Source organism: Thalassophryne amazonica, chromosome 10, assembly GCF_902500255.1.
Source record: "Thalassophryne amazonica chromosome 10, fThaAma1.1, whole genome shotgun sequence".
NCBI lineage: Eukaryota > Metazoa > Chordata > Actinopteri > Batrachoidiformes > Batrachoididae > Thalassophryne > Thalassophryne amazonica.
Genome location: NC_047112.1, coordinates 101,293,781 through 101,319,330, shown reverse-complemented (window position 1 = coordinate 101,319,330; position 25,550 = coordinate 101,293,781). Strand labels below are relative to the sequence as shown.

The 25,550-nt window shown below is 40.5% G+C and overlaps 1 protein-coding gene across 2 annotated transcripts in view; it reads right to left on the bottom strand.

Annotated features, from left to right (window-relative positions):
* The window catches only part of gabrb3 (gamma-aminobutyric acid type A receptor subunit beta3), an 87,988-nt gene that overhangs the window by 32,005 nt on the left and 30,433 nt on the right, over nt 1-25,550 (bottom strand). The window contains exons 4-6 of one of the 2 annotated variants that reach the window (XM_034180630.1): nt 15,011-15,231; nt 11,187-11,269; nt 3,935-4,072 (exon numbers count right to left, since the gene is read on the bottom strand). In XM_034180630.1, the coding sequence (XP_034036521.1) occupies nt 3,935-4,072; nt 11,187-11,269; nt 15,011-15,231 (442 nt within the window). Of the gene's footprint in view, nt 1-3,934; nt 4,073-11,186; nt 11,270-15,010; nt 15,251-25,550 lie in introns of both variants that reach the window. The other variant, XM_034180631.1, reaches the window with a different exon arrangement.

Sequence of the window (25,550 nt, the reverse complement as noted above, 5' to 3'; positions counted from 1 at the left end):
AGAACAACCCCAGGTTTCTTTTCAGCACTCTAGCCAGGCTGACAAAGAGTCAGAGCTCTATTGAGCCGAGTATTCCCTTAACTGTAACTAGTAATGACTTCATGACTTCTTTGCTAATAAAATTTTAACTATTAGAGAAAAAATTACTCATAACCATCCCAAAGACATATCGTTCTCGTTGGCTGCTTTCAGTGATGCCGGTATTTGGTTAGATTCTTTCTCTCCGATTGTTCTCTCTGAGTTATTTTCATTAGTCACTTCCTCCAAACCATCAACATGTCTATTAGACCCCATTCCTACCAGGCTGCTCAAGGAAGCCCTACCATTAATTAATGCTTCGATCTTAAATATGATCAATCTATCTTTATTAGTTGGCTATGTACCACAGGCTTTTAAGGTGGCAGTAATTAAACCATTACTTAAAAAGCCATCACTTGACCCAGCTATCTTAGCTAATTATAGGCCAATCTCCAACCTTCCTTTTCTCTCAAAAATTCTTGAAAGGGTAGTTGTAAAACAGCTAACTGATCATCTGCAGAGGAATGGTCTATTTGAAGAGTTTCAGTCAGGGTTTAGAATTCATCATAGTACAGAAACAGCATTAGTGAAGGTTACAAATGATCTTCTTATGGCCTCAGACAGTGGACTCATCTCTGTGCTTGTTCTGTTAGACCTCAGTGCTGCTTTTGATACTGTTGACCATAAAATTTTATTACAGAGATTAGAGCATGCCATAGGTATTAAAGGCACTGCGCTGCGGTGGTTTGAATCATATTTATCTAATAGATTACAATTTGTTCATGTAAATGGGGAATCTTCTTCACAGACTAAGGTTAATTATGGAGTTCCACAAGGTTCTGTGCTAGGACCAATTTTATTCACTTTATACATGCTTCCCTTAGGCAGTATTATTAGACAGCATTGCTTAAAATTTCATTGTTATGCAGATGATACCCAGCTTTATCTATCCATGAAGCCAGAGGACACACACCAATTAGCTAAACTGCAGGATTGTCTTGCAGACATAAAGACATGGATGACCTCTAATTTCCTGCTTTTAAACTCAAATAAAACTGAAGTTATTGTACTTGGCCCCACAAATCTTAAAAACTGTTGTTCATGCCTGTCCGACCATCTGTCCCTCCTGATGTCTGCTCGATGTTGTTGTGGGCTGGGGTGTTTGGCTGGCTTTGTTTTTGTTTTCTGTTTCTCCCACCAGGTGGTATGCATTCAGGACTGAGTGGCTGACGTGTGGCTGAGTATTAGGACCTCACCCTGAACACCTGAGGCTTGTTATCACGTGCAGGTCATCAGGACTCACAGCTGTGGTGTATCTGTCTTGATCAGAGCTTGCTGCACTTAAACCTTGAATGCACAGTGTGTGATTGCCAGAGATTCGACCTTGTGAGCAGACGTGTGAGATCAACGTCAGGAGAACAATCTCACCATTACGGACGCAGAGACTGCTCAAGGTTTGACGCCACAGTCTGTGAAGGAGGATTGGGTGAGGTCTCACGCTCTTCAGCACACTTTGGTGACTTTCATGAAGTAATGACAGTAGATTTGGTGTCCCTCACACCTTGTTATATTGAGCTGTTACGCTATGCTAATCGCCTAATCAGCTTCTGCTGCAGTGGAGATTTGAACTGAGTTGTTCCGTGCCTGCAGGGTGAGAAGCTGAGTTATATTAAAGCCAGGAAGTGTTTGCTGATTGTGTGCACCTTTGAGCTGTGTCTCTCTGTGTGGAGAGTGTTGGACTCACCTCATGATTTCTTCCTTCGCAGACTCGGTTTGTCGCGGCCGCCTGGGGGGTGTCGGCGGGGTCCCTGGGTCCGAACTGCTGTGGCTCCGGACCGTTTGCGCTGCTGAGAGCGCGCCGTGTTTCCACCTCACCAGACCGCAGACTTTTTGGGTTGTTTATCACTCCACTCACTATTATGTGTATTAAATTCTGTTACCTTTTGAACCGTGCTCTGCTTATTTTATGCTGGGTCCTGTCAAACGCTGGGTCGGTGCTCCGACCGCGTCCGACACATAACAGATGTTTTCGTGCAGGCTGTTTTGCATGATTCGCCCTGAATCCTATTTATTCATACTGTGTGAAGCGGCCCTTAATAATGTCAATTTTATCATAAACACACTGTTCAAAACGTTGTGCTAGATGAACTGCTTTTGACATAATATCAGTAGTATTACTACAATTTCTTCGACTCGCAAAAAACGGGCTCACTGCTATGTTACAAACTAAATGAATCAGATGATTACTGTCTTCTCTGAGCAAAGTATTCCTACTAAGAGGCTTGCGGTAAATGGTGGATTGTAAAAATGATTTCCATCCTTCAAAATCATAAGATCTAAAAAGTCAATGGCATAAAAGCTATATTCGATAGTAAAGGAAAGATGGTGCATTTATATTTTTGTTCAGTGTATATCTATCTATCTATCTATCTATATATATACACACACACAGTGCAGTGGTGGGCACGGTTCAGCTAATCTGATAACAGATAATTATCAAAGCTAATGTTTTTGCTATCGGATTAGCTTTTCAGATAAGATTTAAAACCATCATCGGACCAATTATCTCCTGATAAATTTAGTTCTGATAACATTTTCTTTGCTGGTAAAGTTTAATGGTGAAAAACGTTTGTAAATCCTAAAATCAAACATTTTAGTTCGTTTGTTGTGTGTTTGTAGCCACTGAGCAGACTGGCTGCCTGTTGCTTGCTGATGACATCATAATTAAGCGCAAAATGTGACTGGCCGGCCGACACAGGGAGCATTGTGGGTAGTGTAGTTCAAGTTCACTTTGGACGTTACAGTGACTTGTCCACTCGACACAATAACAAAACAGACTAATTTTAACAGTATTTTATTTCTTTGTGGCTGTAATTTAATTGCCATGACTCGTGGGGAGAGGAGCTCTCATGGTGCAGCTGTGTGTACAGAGGGAGGGACTTATCTTCACGTTTAGACACTGTTTTAGATTTATGCGGATTATTTATTCAAATGAATCCCACTGAAACTAACAGGTAAGAATTTATATTTACTACGTGTAATTTACTCTGCCAATCAATAGCAGAGACGCTTGAATCTTCGACTGGACTGGGTTGACTGATGCGAGGACGTTTTGCTTCAAATCGCAGAAGCTTACTCAGCTAAAATTCTTGCTCTGGTAGTCTGACAAGAATTTTAGCTGGAAGCAAGAATTTTAGCTGAGGAAGCTTCTGCGATTTGAAGTGAAACGTCCTTGCATCAAGCAACCCAGTCCAGTCGAAGAGTCAAGCTTCTCTACTATGGAAACCACCTGGACAACTGACAGCCTTCACAGAAACTCTGCCAATCAATGCATTAATGGATGTATTTGGTTGTTTAAGCCGCAGGGTTCAAAGCATGTGAAAAAAAGTGGCAGCTTTTAGCTCGTAAATGACGTATCTAATACAGAGATAAACTGTGACTTCTAACACTGTGTTTTACTGCTTCTGACAGATGATGACAGTGTTTGGGGTTTTATTTACTCATTTTTCGTGTGTTCTTTGTGTTTGTGATCCTTGAATTTATCCAGTAGCCCCTGTGGCGCTTAAAGTGAAACTGCTTTATCAGATGGCGACAGTGTAATCTGATGTGGCCGCGTCTGAATAAATACTAATAGTTATCGGTTATCTACAATAAAGATTTTTTAGCAATTTATTTTTGACTCGTACTGTTTACTCTGCTATGATGTTAGACAATGATAAATAAAATGAAACTTGGGCACCATATTAAATTTTCTATTAAATATGGATCATATACAGTCATTAGACAAAAGAAAAAGAACAGTTCAAAGAAATCACTAAAAGCTCAATATATTTATGTCAATTATTAGTACAAGAAAAGATCCAAGCACAACTGTATGTGCAGTTTTAACACATCCACTGTGTTTGCCTTTACAAACCTGTGGAGAAGACAACGTTCCTGGACACCAGCTTATAGTCAACTATGGAGAACTGAGGGAGCTCGATGCGGGTCACTCCGGTTACAGCTCTCTCTCCTCCTTTCAAGTAGAACTCGATATCGTCTGTTGTGTATCCATCTGTAAGTGGGGAGAATGAGTCTTATCAGTGAAAGAAGATGCTGAGAGCCCCATTTCAGTCACATGACCAAGTACAATGTTAGGATGGAAAAGGTTCTATTTCAATGCATGACACACCAGTGTTGGGAGTAACACCTTACAAAAGTAATGCAATTATAGTAATGCATTACTTTTTGTTGTAACGCAGTAATGTAAGCTATTACTAATAAATCTTCAGTAATGTTATACTCGTAACATATTTCAGTACGCGTTACAATACATTTTTAACCTGAACACAGGCTTGTCAGGCTGTGGAGTGCAGCTTTTCTGCATCAATTTCCTCAATAGCTGCATTGATGAATCCACTGTGCACCCTGTTGATGAAGAGATCAAAACTCTGATTGAATTCAATAAGAATAAGCCCAAAGGGATTTTTTTATTTTTCAGTTAAACATGAGTCACTAAAAAATTGAGCATCCTCTTGCAGCCAGGGTTTGCTGCTGCAGAGATTAACACACAGCGCTGCGTGTCTGAAAAAAAATACAAACACATAGTTTTAAATGCATAGTAAGTCTCTTTTCGATCATGAACAACGCACATTTGACTCGCTGTTTGACAGTGCGAATGTGCGGACTTGATACAGTAATTTAAAAACAACCAGCACACCCCCTTTTCCATGTCTGTCCTGGTTTGCACACAGACGATGCACGGGCAGACACACAGGGGTGAAGCCTGAGAAAGCCCCCCAAATCCCTTAAAGGTCCACTTCTGAAGACATTTTAAAGATATGAAATTTTTGCACAGAATAATAATACAACCAGATTCTACTACTTTGAACATTTTTATTATTATTATTATTACTACTACTATTAGTAGTAATAGTAATATGTCCTCAGGCCTAAATATTATTGAAAATCTGTGGTGCGATTTTGTTTAAGAATTATTGCACACTTTCTGTAAATACTAGAAACATAATTTAACTTCCCAAATATCAGTGTGTTTGTCTGCTATATGATATATTTACCTGAAATTTCTGATCCAGAGAACCAATGATTTATAAAAGAAAATCATGAAAATGATCAGGGGTGCCCAAACTTTTGCAGACAACTGTAAGAATGTGATTTGAGTACAATAGAAAAAAAAAAACCCCTTAACATTTGGTATAGAAACCTTTGTTTCTAGTTACAGAGGTCAGACATTTTCTAGACCAAGTTTGCACACACTGGTCCACTCCTCCATACAGATCTTCTCCAGATCTTTCAGGTTTCAAGTTTCAGCTCCCTCCAAGGATTTTCTATTGGGTTCAGGTCTGCAGACTGACTAGGTCACTCCAGGACCTTGAAATGCTGCATTAAAACCGATATCATTGTGTAAAGGATTGTGTAAACCGACATCATTGTGTAAAGGATTTTACTGCGTGGGCTCAGGAACACTTCAGAAAACCATTGTCACTTAACACAGCTTGTCGCTACATCTACAAGTGCAAGTTAAAACTCTGCCATGCAAAGCAAAAGCCATATATCAACAACATCCAGAAACGCCGCCGCATTCTCTGGACCCGAGCTCATTTGAAATGGACAGATGCAAAGTGGCAAAGTGTGCTGTGGTCTGATGAGTCCACATTTCAAATTGTTTTTGGAAATCATGGACACCGTGTCCTCTGGACAAAAGAGGAAAAAGACCATCCAGATTGTTACCAGTGTAAAGTTCAAAAGTCAGCATCTGTGATTTTATGGGGGTGTGTTAGTGCCCATGGCATGGACAACTTACACATCTGTGATGGCACCATCAATGCTGAAAAGTACTTCCAGGTTTTGGAGCAACACATGCTGCCATCCAAGCAACGTCTTTTTCAGGGACGTCCCTGCTTATTTCAAAAAGACAATGCCAAGACACATTCTGCACGTGTTACAACAGCGTGGCTTCGTAGTAAAAGAGTGCGGGTACTAGACTGGCCTGTCTGCAGTCCAGACGTGTCACCCATTGAAAATGTGTGGCGCATTATGAAGCACAAAATACGACAATGGAGACCCCGGACTGTTGAACAACTGAAGTCGTACATCAAGCAAGAATGGGAAAGAATTACGCCTACAAAGCTTCAACAGTTAGTGTCCTCAGTTCCCAAATGTTGATTGAGTGTTGTTAGAAGGAAAGGTGATGTAACACAGTGATAAACATACCACTGTCCCAGCTTTTTTGAAATGTGTTGCAGGCATCCATTTCAAAATGACCAAATATTTGCACAAAAACAAAAACGTTTATCAGTTTGAACATTAAATATCTTGTGTTTGTGGTGTATTCAATTGAATATAGGTTGAAGAGGATTTGCAAATCATTGTATTCTGTTTTTAATTTACATTTTATACAATGTCCCATCTTCATTGGAATTGGGGTTGTACATATGTATTCACACCTTTTGCTCAATACTTTGTTGATGCATGTTTGGCAGCAATTACAGCCTCAGGTCTTCTTAAATATGATGCCACAAGCTTGGTGCACCTATCTGTGGGCAGTTTTGTTCATTCCTTTTTGCAGCACCTCTCAAGCTCCATCAGGTTGGATGGGGAGCATCGGTGCACAGTCATTTTCAGATCTTTCCAAAGATGTTCAGTGGGATTCAGCTCTGGGCTGTGGTTGGGCCACTCAAAGACATTCACAGAGTTGAGTTAGTGCAATGAATGGAAATGTTAATATATATATATATATATATATATATATATATATATATATATATATATATACACACGAGTTCTATTAGAAAAGTATCCAACCTTATTTAAAAAAACAAAAAACATATGGATTTGAATCACGTGTGCTTGCGTGAGCCAACCTTGAACCTTCATGCGCATGCATGATTTTTTTCACGCCTGTCGGTTGCGTCATTCGCCTGTGAGCAGGCTTTGAGTGAGGAGTGGTCCACCCCCTCGGCGGATTTTCATTGTCAGGGAAATGGCTGAGAGACTGCTGCTTTGCTTGATCAAATTTTTTTTAGAAACTGTGAGGCACATCCATGTGGACACCATTCGAGAAATTCAGGTGGTTTTTGGTGAAAATTTTATGGGCTTCAAAGACATTAAGGGATGTTACTGTCGCTTTAAGGACGCCCTCAGCAGCTGTGGGGCGCGCCGCGCTCCAGCTGCCATCGACAGGCTGAACGACCATTTCATTTCTAAACGGATCGCTCTGTGGATCCGTGACCATCGTGTGCACTTTCTCTGGTTATCACAAGAGCTGGACATCACCCATTTTCCTGCAGATTTCACTTTTAACAAGAGATTTTGTCATGGAAAGCCGAGCGGACGCTTCGCGCATCATGATGGATTCGCTGCTGGACCGACACAAAACCACTTCCGTTTTGGTCTCACAGGACGGCTTTGAGATGGCGTTCAGACAGCTGTCAGTGGTTTTTCAGTCGAGTGATTATCCAAGAAATTGTGGATGTGCCTGGACATGCCAGAACATCTTCTGTGACGCTTCATCACGGCGTTGCTTTGCACGTCGCGGCACCCGAAATTCCTCCGCACGTCTGTCTCAAAGCACAGGAATTGTGAAAAGACGTGGACATCAGCACTTTTTCGGCAAATTTAGACAGACGTGCGTAGGAATTCCCGGTGCCGCGACGCGCAAAGCAACGCCGTGATGAAGTGTCACAGAACATGTTCGGCTTTCCACGACAAAATCTCTTGTTAAAAGTGAAATCTGCAGGAAAATGGGTGATGTCCAGCTCTTGTGATAACCAGAGAAAGTGCACACGATGGTCATGGATCCACAGAGCGATCCGTTTAGAAATGAAATGGTCGTTCAGCCTGTCGATGGCAGCTGGAGCGTGGCGTGCCCCACAGCTGCTGAGGGCGTCCTTAAAGCGACAGTAACATCCCTTAATGTCTTTGAAGCCCATAAAAGTTTCACCAAAAACCACCTGAATTTCACGAATGGTGTCCACATGGATGTGCCTCACAGTTTCTAAAAAAAATTTGATCAAGCAAAGCAGCAGTTAAATAAGGTCGGATACTTTTCTAATAGACCTTGTATATATATCAACCTCCCTTGGTCTGGGATTCCATGCAAGATCTCATTTTGTGGATTAAGGATGATTCTGAGAAAGCTCAGAACTACACCAAAGGACCTGGTCAATGACCTGAAGAGAGCTGGGACCACAGTCACAAAGATTACATTATTAACACAATACACTGTCATGGTTTAAAATCCTGCAGGGCAGCAAGGTCCCCCTGCTCAAGCCAGCACATGTCCAGGCCCGTTTGAAGTTCACCAGTGACCATCTGGATGATCCAGAGGAGGCATGGGAGAAGGTCATGTGGTCAGATGAGACCAGAATAGAGCTTTTTGGAATCAACTCCACTTACCATGTTTAGAGGATGAGAACAACCCCAAGAAAACCATCCCAACCGTGAAGCATGGGGGTGGAAACATCATACTCTGTGGGTGCTCTTCTGCATAGAGGACAGGATGACTGCACCGTATTGAAGGGAGGATGGATGGGGTCATGTATTGCAAGATTTTGGCAAACAACCTCTATCCCTTAGTAAGAGCATTGAAGATGGGCCGTGGCTGGGTCTTCCAGCATGACAATGACCCCAAACACACAGCCAGGGCAACTAAGGAGGGGCTCCGTAAGAAGCATTTCAAGGTCCTGGAGAGGCTGAGCCAGTCTCCAGACCTGAACTCAATAGAAAATCTTTGGAGGGAGCTGAAACTCCAAACCTGAAAGATTTGGAGAAGATCTGTATGGAGGAGTGGACCAAAATCCCTGCTGCAGTGTGTGCAAACCTGGTGGAAAAACTACAGGAAACTTTGACCTCTGTAATTGCAAACAAAGGCTACTGTACCAAATATTAACATTTATTTTCACAGGTGTTCAAATACTTATTTGCAGCAGTAACATACAAATGAATTATTAAAAAGTCATACATTGTGATTTCCGGATTTTTGTTTTTTTTTAGATTATGTCTCTCACAGTGGACATGCACCTAAGATGAAAATTTCAGACCCCTCCATGATTTCTAAGTGGGAGAACTTGCAAAATCGCAGGGTGTTGAAATATTTATTTTCCTCACTGTATGTATTGCAAAAAATGCCATGAAATATTCCAATATAATGTTAAGTCTACATTGCCCATGTCTGTTGGGCATGTTACATGGACAATTGTCACTTGGCAACTGCCAATATCTTAAGGAGTAATGATAGCTGACCTGTTTATAAAGCCACTGATGAGGAATCAATTCAATTATCCCCAAGCATTGCCATGTCCTACGGGGGCAAGGTCCGTACTCAGGACCCAACGGGAGGGTCCACACCTAGTTGCCAATGCCAAGCACACAACTCTAGCTGGCCAGAATGTGACCCATATCACACAGAAGGGGCTCCTGACAGCTTCATCATCACCCCAATCACCCTCAGGCCCACCCCCATATCGCCTCAGAGGACCATAGGGTACCAACATCACCACCACAGGCGAGCCTGACATCATGAGCCACTGCCTGGGGATGTATCCAAAGACCATGGCCAGAGACCCCCAGACATACAGTATGAACGAGGGTCTTTGGACAGCCCCTGGGCACCCCCATTCCCCTGAGCATGGGCAGGAGTATAATATTGCCCTCTGCATTCACTGACTAACTTCAACCAACTTAAAATTTCAAAATATTCCTTAAAAAATTAACAGTTGGAAGATTTTGTTGCATTTCATTAATGAAATGAATCGACTGCCAAATGAGAAACTTAATTTAAAAAAAAAAAACAAAAACAGATGATATGCATGAGGAATGTTGGTGATCACTCAAAGTGACTGTTGTTGTTGTCGTCCATTCGGCTGCTCCCGTTTTGTGTTCGGGGTTGCCACAGCGGACACAACCAGATCCGCATTGGTAGCTGGCACAAGTTTTACGCTGGATGCCCTTCCTGATGCAACTACAGTTTTACCTGGAGAAACACACGCAGCCACTGGTGTTCCAAAGAGGTCTCCCATCCAAGTACTAACCAGGTCCCGCTCTGCTTAGTTTCTGAGATCTGACGGGATCAGGCTGACACAGGGCAGACCGGCTGCTACTCAAAGTGACTGTTACCAAACAAAAATTCTAGTTTTATTATCTCCCCAAAATGATGTATTTTTAAACACGAGAAAGCAAGCACACACTTTTTTTTTACTCATGAATAAAGACCTCATGTTTAGTTGATTTTCTTTACTTTTATAAAGTTTTAGGAATAGTGAGTTTGCATAAAACATTTACATAGAATACATTTTTGTTATTTTTGGAATCTGTCAAAGCACAGCAGACCTAAAAGTATCACTCTAATTCTTTATGGCAAAACATTTATATCAATTACTATTTATTTATTATTTATCACAGAACCACTGTTATATCGGCTGAGAAATGTTACATCACAAACAGAGATGGTATTGAGTCTCTTTACTGTGAAATATCTAAGACCTAATTCCACCAAACCAACAGAAATATTAAATGAAACTCCCATATTTGTGTCTGTAGTCCCAAATGTATCCTATGCAGCCAACTAGTGCTGAAAGGGAATTATAGTATCAGGAAAATACCAAACATTAATAGTGCTGCTTGGGCTGGTTGCTGCACTGCCATGAAAATAGTGCTGAGACAGTGCTGCTATTTCATTATGCTACAGGATTAAAATTAAAAAGGTTTTCATTCACTGAAATTAAATAGGGTCACTTCATAACCAGTTTATGATCTATGAATCACACAGATTCATTGATGACACAAGATGTTAAAAAATAACTTCATGGAGATGTATGTCACTGTGTGCACTCTACCAGATTCATGGGATCTGTAACTGTCAGTAGTTTTTCAGGCCAAAACATGTCACAGAGACTAATGATGCCCCACTAATCATGACAGCACTCCGCTGTTGAAATCACTGTCTTTAAATCTGTTCCTGACAGATGCAGTAGGTCGAACTGGAAAGGACGAAGCAGCCAATCTCTCTGACATATGACATCTTCATAAATCTAAAGCAATTCAGTGTCTCCTGCAGTTTCTGTCTGCATTCGAAGAGTGAGAAGGATTTTATGAGAATCATACTGCAATTCTTTCAACTCATCTGCTGTATTGTTTTACAAAACACCAGACACGGAGCTTACACTTACAACTCTCAATTTCCAGAGTGCAGTTCTGTTCATCTAGTGGGTATCTTCTCAGATCCATCATGCAGGCTGCTGTTGTCGTGATTCTGAAATAATACAGAAACAAAATTTTCTGGTCTAGCTGGGTTTTGAACCAAGGATCCTGTGATCTGAAGCCTAAGGCTTAACCACTAGACCAGAGGTCTTCAGCTCATTCCAGAAAGGGAATCATGTGATTTCACTGATTAACATCACTTTGAGCAGATGGAATTAATGAATCAGTGAAATCTCCTGGTGGAATGGATGGTTGCAAATAAAACCTGCACCCTAATTGGCTCTTTCTGGAATGAGTTGAAGACCTCTGCACTAGATCAGGGGTGGGCAACTTGTTCCAGAAAGAGCCAAGAGGGTGCAGGTTTTCTTTGCAACCACCCATTCCACCAGGTGATTTCGCTGATTAACTGATTCCATCTGCTCAAAGTGATATTAATCAGCGAAATCACCTGGTGGAATCAGTGGCTGCAAAGAAAACCTGCACCCTCTTGGCTCTTTCTGGAACAAGTTGCCCACCCCTGCACTAGACCATCACCTACCCATAATGAATATTGTATTTTCTTTATAATACAGTTGCTTTTGACTGTGGGTGATGCGCGCATGCGTAGTGTACACGCTGACACCCATGAGATGTCTTGTAAATCACTTCAGAGGTTTTATCTGGTTACAAAAACAGCATTTTTAGTTTTATAAGTGTTTATTTCTTGGTAGCTTTTGCATAATATATGAGAAATATGTTCAGTATAGACAGAAATACAGCAGTCTTGGAGCATTTTCCACCATGTTGGATTAGCAGCCAGGCACAAATAGACACAAGGGCTTCAAGATGTACACATTCCCTGAACAGAAGAAAAAATTTGGGAAAATAAAGTCAGCTGTATGGGATGGAAGCTGACATCATCGTGAAAATTTTGAGAGGTAAATTTATTGTTCAGTCACATGTAAAATAAAACTCACCTAAACCAGATATTCACAGTCACTGGACAAAAAAGTCCCAATGTTTTTGTATTCTTTTTCATTTATTAATCACCGTATATAACAGATTTTTTACAACGGATTTTTCACTCACATAGGATAAAATGTCCCGTCTAATTGCAGTGTATTTCCATTAAAAACCCTGAGCATGTGGGACCGGAGTCATTTCTGTGATTAAAAGCCCGGCCATTTATTTTTTCACACCGTGCCCAACCTCGGACCTGCAGCCTGACATGCACCTGTTAAATCAGACACAGCAAAAGGCTACGATTTGACACTTTTCTGCTTTCACTGCTTCGTCTGCCATCATATTTTAATAGGTTTTGCAGTGAGCATCCTGATTACAAATGGATCAGAAAAGTCAGCAAATTTACAACACAGAGTCATAAAAAATTGGAAACTGTTCAGCTTACCTTTGATTTGGAGGTGATGACTGTAGAAAGAAAAGCTTGTTGAGGGTCAAATTAGCCCAGAATAAAGCATAATCCAGAGATGGAGAACTTTAAAACTGTCATGCATGTTGGCGTCATGACACGGAGTTATAGAGCTGCAGAAGCATAAATCAGGCCTTAAATTAATTAAATAAAATAAATAAAATTAATTTAAAAAAAATAATTAAATAAATTACAAATTCATGTAAATTTGATAGCTTAACTATTTTTTATTTATTTTGACACTACCTGTACCCGGATGTGTTGCTGTATGTGGTTAACTGATAACTAATAGTTCAGCGCAGTTGGTCCCAAAATGGAGCCATGTTCTCAGTTGACGCTACTCTCTCAGTAAAGGGATCCTAGTCTGGGGAAGCCCCCATGTGATCTATGATGTCACTATCATTGACTATATTGGTATCGACCGTCACTGCCAAAAGTAGTTCAAGATCGTCTGCTCTTTTGAAATTTTAGCTTTCAAGGGAACTTTTAAAAAACATTTTCTAGACAACGCAAATTTTGATCATATTGACAATGTCATATTATAAATCCCCTATTTAAAGGCTAATAAATAAAATTATAGTGATGCCAATGAAAATTCTTTTTGGCCCTTTACTTGTAATAGAACCATCAACCTTTTAAAAATCTAAAACTGGAAAAATCTTTGATGCATTCAGTTTTACACCCAGATTTTAACTTTGAAGGACTACATGGAAAAATGAGAATGGTACAGGTTAAGCATTTGCTCAAGAAAAAAAAAACAAAAAAAAAACAATAATAATAATAAATTATTAAAGAGGTCACACAGTGCAAAACAAGTAACACTGTCATATACTGTCACCATTCAAAACACAAATAATACTGTGATAATTTTAGGTCATATCACCCACCCCCAAGAGCCATGAACACCCTGTTAAAAACACAGTTGAACAACAGCAGTTTGTAGCCATGATCACACACAGGCCTTGGAAATCCCAACAGCACTTTGTCTCTGCTGTAAGTTGGTTAAAGCTAACTGGATGAGTTAACCGTTTCCTGTTGAAATGAAGGCTTGAACCAGAAAAGACACCAACAAAACAATGAAACAGATGGATGAAATAGGTCCTCAGCTTATTACACATTTTGTGGTACTGATGCAGTATACAGCTATCAAAGTAAACAGATGTAACAGTTTCCAAACACCAATCAAATGGTCTGGCAATGCTTAACTGTTTAAATGAAAATTCAGTAAGGTATGTCTTCTATAATATATTCCAATTCTAAGGTAGAACTCTACTAGTGTATACTAAGGTATATCTAAATAGCTAAAAAAAAGAAGAGTAGAATAGAGTAGAGCCATTTAGGTGCCTGGTCTTGAGAACCAGGGATGGTAGGTTGAAAAGCGTTTTTAACCCATGGGAACTCTCCCTACCCACCCAAGCGGCTCAAGAAAACAGACATATCATAATCATATATCATAAGACATATCATAAGAAAATAGACATCATGTATATAAGTGATATTTACATAATAAGGGGAATAAACAACATATACAAGAAATATGGATACTATATAATATTATAAGAGTAAGCTTCTAAAACCTAAATATTAATACAGGAGAAGATTGTAGTATACGCATACTTAGTCTGTAGACTAGTAGTAAAATTAAATTATAGCTAGTAGGCTAAGATATAAATATGGTTATTTTATTATAGAAGCAGAAGCTATGATGTAATATGTTTTAGGTATCTATCTAAAGTAAACCCTGCTAGCTACTATAGGAAGACAAAATACATAATCTATATGCTATCGAATGGAAACCTCAAACTAGGTACTATCAATCAATCAATCAATCAATCAACTTTACTATATGTTGATATCTATTAAAGAACCCACAAACTGAAGAATCATTAAAAATCTACACCATGTATGTAAATGTTCACTTCCCCTTTATTCAGAGCTACATAAACACTTAATACAAACCATTATAGGTTTGTCTAATTGTTTCATAAACTTTCAAACAAGCCAGCAACTTGTTTCAAAAGAAAAATCTTTTAAAATCTTATGTTAACGGTGCTTCCAAGCTTTCAGAGTTCTACACTCAATCAACTTTCATTCAAAAATAAAGATTATTAGACTTTATTTAATTTTAGAATAATTCATGATTGATCATGATGACTGATAATTATTGATGCTTAAATTACATCAAAATAAAAAATGTGTTAACATCAGTAAAGTTCTATGACTTGGAGACATCAAACAAACAAACAAAAAACAAATGTAACCACAATCATGAAGCATTAGAAATGGTATGTATGACATGCAACTTACAAATGTCTGGATTTGGCAGATAATTCTAGATGTGAGAAATTATTGATCCAGACTGTGAAAGATGAAAACAGTGCCCACCTGAGGCCATAGAGAACTGTGCCATCTGGGTGGAGTCGAATCATGCGGTTCTTCACAGTGACACCATGAACGAATGACTTCTTGTCATTAAGAAAGTAGGTGTCTGGGACCCAAAGCTGATCTGCCACTCTGTTGTCCAGTGTCAGGTTGAGTGGGATCCCTGCATATGCGAGTCTCTTATCGCGCCAGTACTGCTGGAAGTACATCGTCAAGGTGTAATCCTGTTGGGGGCAAAACAAAATGCACACAGTTCATAAGGTCAACAGTACATGTGTGTCACAAAAAGGAAGACCGACAACAGTGCAGAAAGTTACACTCGCCATGCCAATAAGTGATGTCTGAGTTTCCGCTCCTGCAAGTTTACCAGCGGATTTGTATACAGCCTGCAGGCTGTGAAAGATTTCTGAAACAAAGGAGACATTTATAGAATTATCAAACAAACTGATTCTGCCCTGTGCAACTATATTTCAAGAAACCTTTCTCAGTCATTCTGCCTTGAAGACTGCCCACTGCTTTCAAACTATAGATTTCCATTAGTGCAGACTTAGCACCAACACTGTGCTTTAGCTTTGCTCAGCATGCCAAAAACAAAACTCAACCTTCACCCTGCAATTAATGAACAAAGAGAATGCAACAAATGTAAACTCATCTTCATGGTAAAGTACTGATGCAATACATGTTAGGGCTGTTCATGTTATGTAGTGAAAAAAATAAAAGTTATGAGAGACTTCGGGCCACATGTTGTTTTTGTTCCACTTGGGGTTTTATAGGTGCAGACCAAATTCGAACTCAATCAGATAAGATTTAGAGGTCCCCCAGAGTGACACATTTTCCTCTCCATCTGCTGTCTCCCCTTTTTGCTTGTTTTGGGAAAATTGTTGCTTTATGGGGACCCCTCAACAATGTCCGATTACAATAAAATTTGGCACAGATCTTTTATTTTATTAGTGGAACAAGAGCAACATGTGGCCCAAAAGATTTTGTAACATTTGACATTTTGAATAGGTCTAATACATGTGACAAAGACAGATGATGCCCGGCACATATACTCCAGTGTGAGTCATTTAATAAAGTAGGTGGTATTAAAAAAACAGCATTTTCTGGACTATAACAGAACTCCTTATTAACTCACTTGCTTTGATCCGCTGACTAATCTTCTAAACAAATAAACCAGAATTGGCTAGAAATTTGAAAAAGTGAAGCAAAATAAAATAGGTGATTGCAAAAGAATTGTAATTTTTTTTAATCTACTTTAAGAGCCACAACTTGAGTCAATTAAATTTAAATATGACACACACTCCATATTTTGTGTCATTTGTTACATATTAGTCATAAAAAATGTTGAAAGCACATTAATATGAGCGAAGTGCCGCGCAGAGGCAAGGAGCTCGCTAATGATACGGGGAGTCCCAAACAGGAAATGCCAAATTTTGAGTCCACAGTGAAACAGGAAATGCCAAATGTCAAACACTTCCTGGCTCAACACCTACTGGATTGACAGACGAGATCTCATGGAATCTTGCGGGAATACATTGGCTGAAGTTCACACTGAAACAGGAAGTGCCAAATTTTGAGTCTACAGTGAAACGGGAAATGTCAAATGTTGAACACTTCATGTGGAGATTAATCGATATGGATCGGTGTCTAGATACAAACGTGCACAATGCGAGTGCATCGATTCATTCAGTGTGCATTGATTCAATTGACGGGTTGAATCATGTTGCATCGCTCGCTGCCTGCTTGCATTGATTTTTTTCCAAGGCACATTGAATTCATGGTATTTCTCTACGTTGATTATTGTCTGCAGCGCATCTGCTTGATGCTTGAAGCAAAGAAGCACTGCTTTGACCCACTGTTTGCTGGTTCTATGCTTCGCTGGTTTTCAGAAGCAGCAAGTCCACTGCTGTGAGCACCAGCCGGTGGAGTTGGGTAAACTGAAGTTGTCTAGCAGGTAAAGGAAATAATAATAATAATAATAATAATAATATCCTCAATTTTGTGGGACTAAGTCTGCAGCTCCAAAGAGCTGCACAGATTTCATTCGGAATTAATAACTTAAGAGCAAATCGGCATTTTAAATCAAATGACACCTCTTTCCAAACATTATAATACAAACAATAGAACAACAACTGACCAAAACTGCCCCCCCCCCCCCCCCCCCCCCCCCCCAAATGAGACGTCCTCTGTTATTATGAATTACATCCTGACGTGCAGCAGCCGGCTGCAAGAGCTCAGCTCAGACTCTATGGACTTAGATTTGTGCCATTAATATCTGAAAGGAAATGCTTTTGACAAAAAAATACAGATTTCATTTATTTCTATTTATGTCCAGAAATCAAGGATACGTCATGTACATCAAGGATCCAATGGCCATGTACACATTTTATTGATTTTTATTCATGTCCAGGGATCAAGAATCCAGTGACCAATTTCATATTTATTTACTTTAAGACTCAATAAAATGTTGTCGACCTAGAAAACCTGTAAAGCTTACTTTTAGTACACAGAAAATTCACAAGAGGTATTGATAAGGGAATCGATAAAGAATCGGCTCGATAAGTGGAATCGATAATGGCATCGATAGTGATAAAATCTTATCAATACCCATCCCTAATCATATCACACCAAGTCGCAATGTATCGGATTGTGAGGAATTGAATTACCATCAAATACATATCAAAGTGCATTGAATTGCACTGCATTGAAACAGGGGAGAATCCTATTGTCAGTATAGTCATGTATTGCTATATGTATCGTATCGCTGGTAGTGTATTGAGGTGCGTATCAAATCGTTGTCAGTGATGAGATTCTCATGTCTAGAGGCCAGGGCTGCACTGGACTCCCCTGAAATCTGATTGGACACAGATGATTGACATGTCTGGTTGAAAAGAGCTGCATTTTGAAATCAGTGACACATATTGAATGTGAGTTACCGTGTCTATTAGTTACATCCTGCCCACAACAGGATGTAACTAATAGTTACTTACATAACTGTGTTTTAGTTTGCTTTTTGCTTGAGGAAAATGCCCCTAATGCCCTAATCAATGTACTCTCTCAATGCTTATTGTACACCTACATGAGAAGGCTTCTGCCCTGTATCGTTGTGGAGAGAAAAAAAAAAAACATTGTTATTGTGATTCATCTTTCCCCTGCTTATTTTTTCATGACCATCTGTGCCTTTTTTGTTTTGTTTTTTTTTTTGTCCTCTTTCTTTCTAAGTGCACTGTAACACACACGACTTTATAAAAAAACAAAACATAAGTAGTGTGTTGTCCACTCACTACTTTCTGATGTTATACTTTTGATCATACCTGTAAATATTTGTGTTACCACAAGATGAACAGGTTATCAGATCAATATGTTCTTGATTAGCCAGTGTATATCCAGCCATAACTGAAGCATGATTATTCTTGGTTCACCTCAACTACTTTTGTTTGCCCTCAGAATTTGTTCTTGTCATTGCATTGCAGAACCAGATAGGAAACTGCACTCGTAGCTGAAACGGCAACTCTGTATGTGTTGGGCACAAGGGTATTCTTGGCTTACGTGTGCCTTTATGTACTGTAGTCCCACAGCCACTTTGGCGGCTATGACATTTGCTGAAAACCTTGTATTAAGACACATGGGGCCTCATTTATCAAACATTGCATAGAAGTCATACTAAAAGTATACACACAAGCAAAAGGCAAAAATGCCATATGGAGACAAAAAAGGAGACATAAAACCGCTCATATGCACACCTGCAAACAAAATCGTCTCTATAAATTATACACTACTTTAAATTGTATACAGATGGATCTGCCTCATATCCTGCCTGCCACATGTCCACATGCAACCACAAATGGTCATTGCAAAACACCTCCTGAACATTCAAACATACACACAGAGCCCAAAACGTGTACTTATGAAATAAATAAATACAGCAAGTGGTCACACTATTTGAGAAGGCACCAGCAAGACCTCTGATAGTCAATAAGCATTACAATCTATATATTTACATGCTTTATAATGGTTACAGAAATGTTATTTAAATGTATGCAAAGGTTGTACTGTGTGGTGTTGGTGTGTAACCCACGTTTTTAATACTTTAGTTGTACTATCTAATGTGTGTTGGATTAGTATTTCCTATTGATTATTTTCACCTTTTCTTTGTGTTTACCCTATGTCAGACTGACTTCACAATTTTCATGTTTGTTTCAGTGATTCAGCTGGCACTCTGGCCCACGTCAATAACACAATAAACATACAAAGTATTGCATTGTTCTTACCTATAACATGTCCAAGAGCTGCAGCAACATGGTAACATTTAAATTTTAAATGTTTAATGTCCCGGGGACATGGAAAGGCCAATGATCGTCTCGCTTGTTTTGATGGCGGCCATAATACTTTTCCAACTTTGCAGACAATACTGTATTTTACAACAATGTGATTGATGTCATTCATTGGTCAAATCACAACTACGGAAACATTAAACGAGCCGGATGCGTATGGACATTGTGATTATTTGAAAAAATACATAGCAGAAATATGTTTGAAAAACTCTTCACTGGTGTGCTGCTGTTAGGTTTTTGGCCACCATGCCATGAGATGTAGAGAGATGACGCAAACCGTTTTAAAGCACTCAGAGCTGCTGCACAAAAAGGTGGATGAACTTGCTTTTCACATCCAGCCCCGATATACACTCAACAAAAATATAAACGCAACACTTTTGGTTTTGCTCCCATTTTGTATGAGATGAACTCAAAGATCTAAATCTTTTTCCACATACACAATATCACCATTTCTCTCAAATATTGTTCACAAACCAGTCTAAATCTGTGATAGTGAGCACTTCTCCTTTGCTGAGATAATCCATCCCACCTCACAGGTGTGCCATATCAAGATGCTGATTAGACACCATGATTAGTGCACAGGTGTGCCTTAGACTGCCCACAATAAAAGGCCACTCTGAAAGGTGCAGTTTTATCACACAGCACAATGCCACAGATGTCGCAAGATTTGAGGGAGCGTGCAGTTGGCATGCTGACAGCAGGAATGTCAACCAGAGCTGTTGATCGTGTATTGAATGTTCATGTCTCTACCATAAGCCGTCTCCAAAGTTGTTTCAGAGAATTTGGCAGTACATCCAACCAGCCTCACAACCGCAGACCACATGTAACCACACCAGCCCAGGACCTCCACATCCAGCATGTTCACCTCCAAGACATCTGAGACCAGCCACTCGGACAGCTGCTGAAACAATTGGTTTGCATAACCAAAGAATTTCTGCACAAACTGTCAGAAACCGTCTCAGGGAAGCTCATCTGCATGCTCGTCGTCCTCATCGGGGTCTCGACCTGACTCCAGTTCGTCGTCGTAACCGACTTGAGTGGGCAAATGCTCACATTCGCTGGCGTTTGGCACGTTGGAGAGGTGTTCTCTTCACGGATGATGCCAAGGAGATGTGTTGCACTGCATGAGGCAAATGGTGGTCACACCAGATACTGCCTGGTATCCCCCCCCAATTAAACAAAATTGCACCTTTCAGAGTGGCCTTTTATTGTGGGCAGTCTAAGGCACACCTGTGCACTAATCATGGTGTCTAATCAGCATCTTGATATGGCACACCTGTGAGGTGGGATGGATTATCTCAGCAAAGGAGAAGTGCTCACTATCACAGATTTAGACTGGTTTGTGAACAATATTTGAGGGAAATGGTGATATTGTGTATGTGGAAAAAGTTTTAGATCTTTGAGTTCATCTCATACAAAATGGGAGCAAAACCAAAAGTGTTGCGTTTATATTTTTGTTGAGTATATATCAAAAATATGGGGAAAGGATTACAGGTACGCATACCAAATGTCTTAAGGCCTGGTCCCACTGAATAATGAAGATTAAGCAGCATGTTTTTTTGTACAAGTCCAGTTATTCAACAAACGTGGGAGAATAGTGGCTCTTAGAGGCTCTTTGAGACAGAATATTCAGCTAACGAGGCTCATCTCGGAGTGTGGCAATAATTTCAAGAAGTTCAAAATTTAGCAACAACAGCATGGGGACGTTTGTGTACAAGGTACTACAAAGACAAAGATGGCAGCTACAGGGGCAGGACAGGCTATTTTGACTCCGCCCTCTCACACACTTCGTTGTGACAATCCCATCTGCTTTGTGTGCTGGACATAAGCAGTATCTTAGTACGTATCTTAGTGCAAATTTAGTCAAAGTGCGCACAAAGTGCGCATGAAGCAGGAATCGTATGCAAAATGTGTAAATCCGTAGCTGCCTCGAACGCCTCGTACACCTGTTGCTACAACTATCTGCTAACACCAGGGGCTGAAAGACAGATTGTGCACTGTGAGAGCCCATCAAACGCTCTCGCGGCAGGTGTTGGCCAAATTCCAGCTGACACGCACAAACATTTAACACCGCTCGTTTGGCACTTAGAAAATGTGTGGCCATTCGCACTATCATCACGAAAACAGTCAGCAGATGATCACTGTCAAGCTGGATGTGAAAGCTGTCTAAGTGCCCCACGAGTGTGGCTTTGCAAAACAGCAACACACATGTGAGGTGCCAGAGTGTTGGCTCTCCCCGCACACATGTGCCGTGTGTGTCAATCACGTGTGTGTTGCACTCCCCCCATCCGTAAACATGTAGTAGTGCGGGGGGAGGGGGGTGCATGAGCTGCTGCTATATTGCTATATGGATGTACAGATGGTGTGTTGGTGTGTGCGCTGGAGTGACATGGGGTGTGTCCGCCCACAGCTGGGAAACACGTATCGTGTTTGGATGAACAGTCAACTGTCCATTGTGATGTGTGTGTCTGCTTGCTGTCTTCATGAGGAAATACATAAAAACATATATCGCTGTCACACCAGACCAGCAGATGTGGACATGATAACAGCGCACTGCTTCTTTAATGTCATTTTATGACTGTACGTCTGTGACCATGGGTCATCTACAGAGGAACAGATGGTTCATACTTGATAAGGGGGTGTTTTTTTTATGGTGTGTGGTTTTATTTTTTTAAATACGTCCATCTCATTGTTGATTTTCATTTTTCTGCACAGTTTCGGGCAGTGGTAAGGTTTTGGGCTGGCAAACAGTAAAATGCAGGTTCAAATTCCGTGGGTGGCATGTATTTTTTATTTTTTTTTGTTTAGTTTTCCACAGCAGCGGCGTGATGTGGTTCCACACATACCAGCTGGGTTTTATTTTTTATTTATTCCACAGCAGCAGTGCGATGTGGTTCCACACGTACCTGCTAGTTTTTATTTTGTATTTATTCCACAGCAGCGGTATGATGCGGTTACACATGCTCCAGTTGCTTGCACTGTGTTCATGCATGAGTGTGCACGAAACCTTTGCAGCAGGATCGAACATGCCTGTTCGTCGGCGCAATGTTTTCGTGGTTCAATAATTCAAAGTGTTTTGCGCTGTTTCACCATAATTCAACCAAATATTTAAAGTAGACCTGCATTGAAATAAATGTGGTCAGATTTCAGAAAGAAATAGCTGATATGTATTTATAAGACCCTTGTGAATGCAGTAAAGTAAACCTGTAAGCCCAAATTTGTAATTCAGCGGAGAAATCTTTGTTTAAAAATGACAAATTTGCAGCTAAAATTTAGCCCTCTGTGAAAACAGTTTGTACAGCCGTATCATTTCCATGATGTCAGGGACAAGACGACGCGCTCCCGCCTTCAGTCCGATCCCGCATTGAAATTGATTTTATCTGTTAGTAATGTTACATATACACGCCCTGGTTTCAACATCCAAAAGTAAGCTGCAATGAATGTGAGATACAGATCTGTGTGCTCAGATCAGCAATGACATCGACAGCGGGCGCCGTTCTTCCTCTCCCGCTCTCTGCCTCTGCTGCGCTTATTAAGTCTGTGGGCTCGTTAACGAGCTCGTTAACCGCTGACGCGGGCCACTCACACCGCCTGTGTCTGCTTTGCAGCCGGTGTTGTGTCAGATTCAGCGCACAACACCGGCATCACCTCTCTGTCTACTGAATGGAGCTGCAGCACACTTGGCACAAGTCCTGAGATTACGCTCGCTGTTTTAATGCGAAGCGGCCGGTACACCTGTTGCTGCAAGGACAGACTTCTTGCGGCAAAATCCACAGCACCGCACGTCTCGCCAATCGGAGCCCCAGAGCTCCATGGACGCTGAGAGAGGTTTATATATTTTTAATGACTGGGATTCTTTTCGGATCTCGCCTCCATATCCCGCGATGGTACCGGAGGCGAAAGACAGTAGATTTTCATTGCGACACCACTCAATCAAAGGGGCGTATGAAAAAGTCCCCCAAAATAATTTTCAAGCACAAATAAAAGAAATGTGTACTCACCAAACGTGCCGCAAGACAATATGAAGTTTTAAAAAAGTAGATCCTTCCGTATAAGACAAGAAAAAGGTGCAGATGCAAACTGACGTAAATCCACAAATTATAATTGGCGCAATGCATGCTGGGAGAGGGTCTTGTCCGTGACGTCTCGGCAGGGTCCATGATGAGAGGGACAATTTGCGGAAGGCTAAATGTTAGCTGTAAATTTGTCATTTTCAAATGAAGATTTCTCCGTTGAATGACAGATCTGGGCTTGCAGATTTACTTTACTACATTCAGAAGGATCTCATGTGTAAATGTAAGTCATTTTTTGTTCAAAAAATCTGACTGCATTTTTTTCAATGCAGGTCTCCTTTAATAGTACTGGTAAAAATAATGCCAGTGTTTTCACTTTTAGGTTTACTATTGTCAAACTGTACATCCTTTGGGTATTTTCACAACTCTTCCTGACCACATAGTCTTGTTGGTGTTGTGCATTAGCATTGTGGCACCATCTGCGATGGGTGTCTTTGCGATGCTGGTAATCACTGGGCTGTTCTGTGACCAGCCAAACACACAAGTTACTGTAACATATATGTTGGTTTTTACAAATAAATGTGTATTTAAATATGTAATTTTTTGCCTTTTTTAAAAAAGGCATTTGCAAAACTGAAAATTCTGTTTAAGTGTGATTCAGCGCAACAAATCGCAACCGTGTGATAGTTGGTCGCTATTCACACTCCCATCCAGTCGATGGATTCTATGTGTTTTGGGTAAAAATGTGTAACTTGTGTGCTGGTTTTTACAAATAAATAAAGCAACCAACCAGTGATGAGAGGAGGCTCATTTTCCCATAATGCCGTTTGGCATCTCTGTGTGTTAATGCTCAAACCTTCAGAATTAGTGCATTACTTTAAAATTAAAAGATATGTGCAATATTTTCACTTTGTAAAAATGACAGTTGATGTTACTGTCCATAAACTGTCCAGAATTAGTTTGGTTTATAAATCAAAGAACAAGTCAAAACTGCTTTTCTCTTCTTACATCTAGAGCACTGTATGTTGAATGTAAATTACTTTTTTGTAGCAGCCTGTCAGCCAGGCCCCTTCTGCTGGGGTAGGGTTGAGCTCAGCTTCTCACAGCTGCCTGACTGCTGCAAAACACGTAACAGACAGGAACATATATGATTTTAGGGTTTACAAACATTTCTGACCATTGTGCTTTACGAATTATCCCAGCAAAAAATGTTAGCGAACTAAAAGTTAGCAGAACTAAATTTAGTGGAAGCTAATTGGTCCGCTCATGGTTTTCGAAGTTAGCTGAAAAGCTAATCCGCTAACAAAAAAGTTTGCTTCATTAATTAGCTGTTAGCAGAACTGTGCCCATCATCAGCAACCATGTTGTTGATCCACGGTGTTGGAACTTGTACCTTTGTAAAGATGCGGCTTTTTTCCATCTCATCCAACTTTTACTTCAGTCCCACTTGTAGAGGCACCAGAACACGACAGAAATGGTTTTGCACAGGTCAATTGTCTGGGTTTGTCCTGACTTTCAAAGTTACAAAGTTGTCAAGTCCTGTAAACATATATTTAAATTCACGCACCACTTGTGCTTTTCCAAGAGGAGTTTTGTTTTTTCTGACAGGTGGAATACGCGCTGCTTATTTTCTGTCAGTAAGTTTAACTGTTAACATGTATTACTGGACAGTAGTGTCACTGGAGCATCTTGTACCACCTCAACATGCACTTTCACACACGCTTCACCTTACTGTACATGCAGCCTATCGTAGTCAACCGGATCCATCACTGTGCCGTCATAGGTGCGTAACGCTGTAGTTGAGGTGCGGAGTTTGCCACTGGATCCTGTGATTTGCCGATACACTGACAAAGGCATTGTGTACCTTGATGCTACATTTCAATATAGTTTTTGGTTTGTCTTTGTCCCTGGCCTTGTATTTGTCTTTTTCATGTTTACACATGGAACTGCCAGATGACACTCTATTGACAGCAACACAGTCTTCATTTTTCTGCATTGACTTGGCATGCGTAGCTGCTCTCTCCATTGTTTGACATAAGTCGATGGCTGTGCTGAGTGTCAAGTCTTTCTCCATCCATCCATCCATTTTCTTCCGCTTTATCTGGAGACGGGTCACGGGGGCAGCAGCTCAAGCAAAGCCTCCCAGACCTCCCGATCCACACACACCTCCCCCAGCTCCTCCGGGGGAACCCCAAG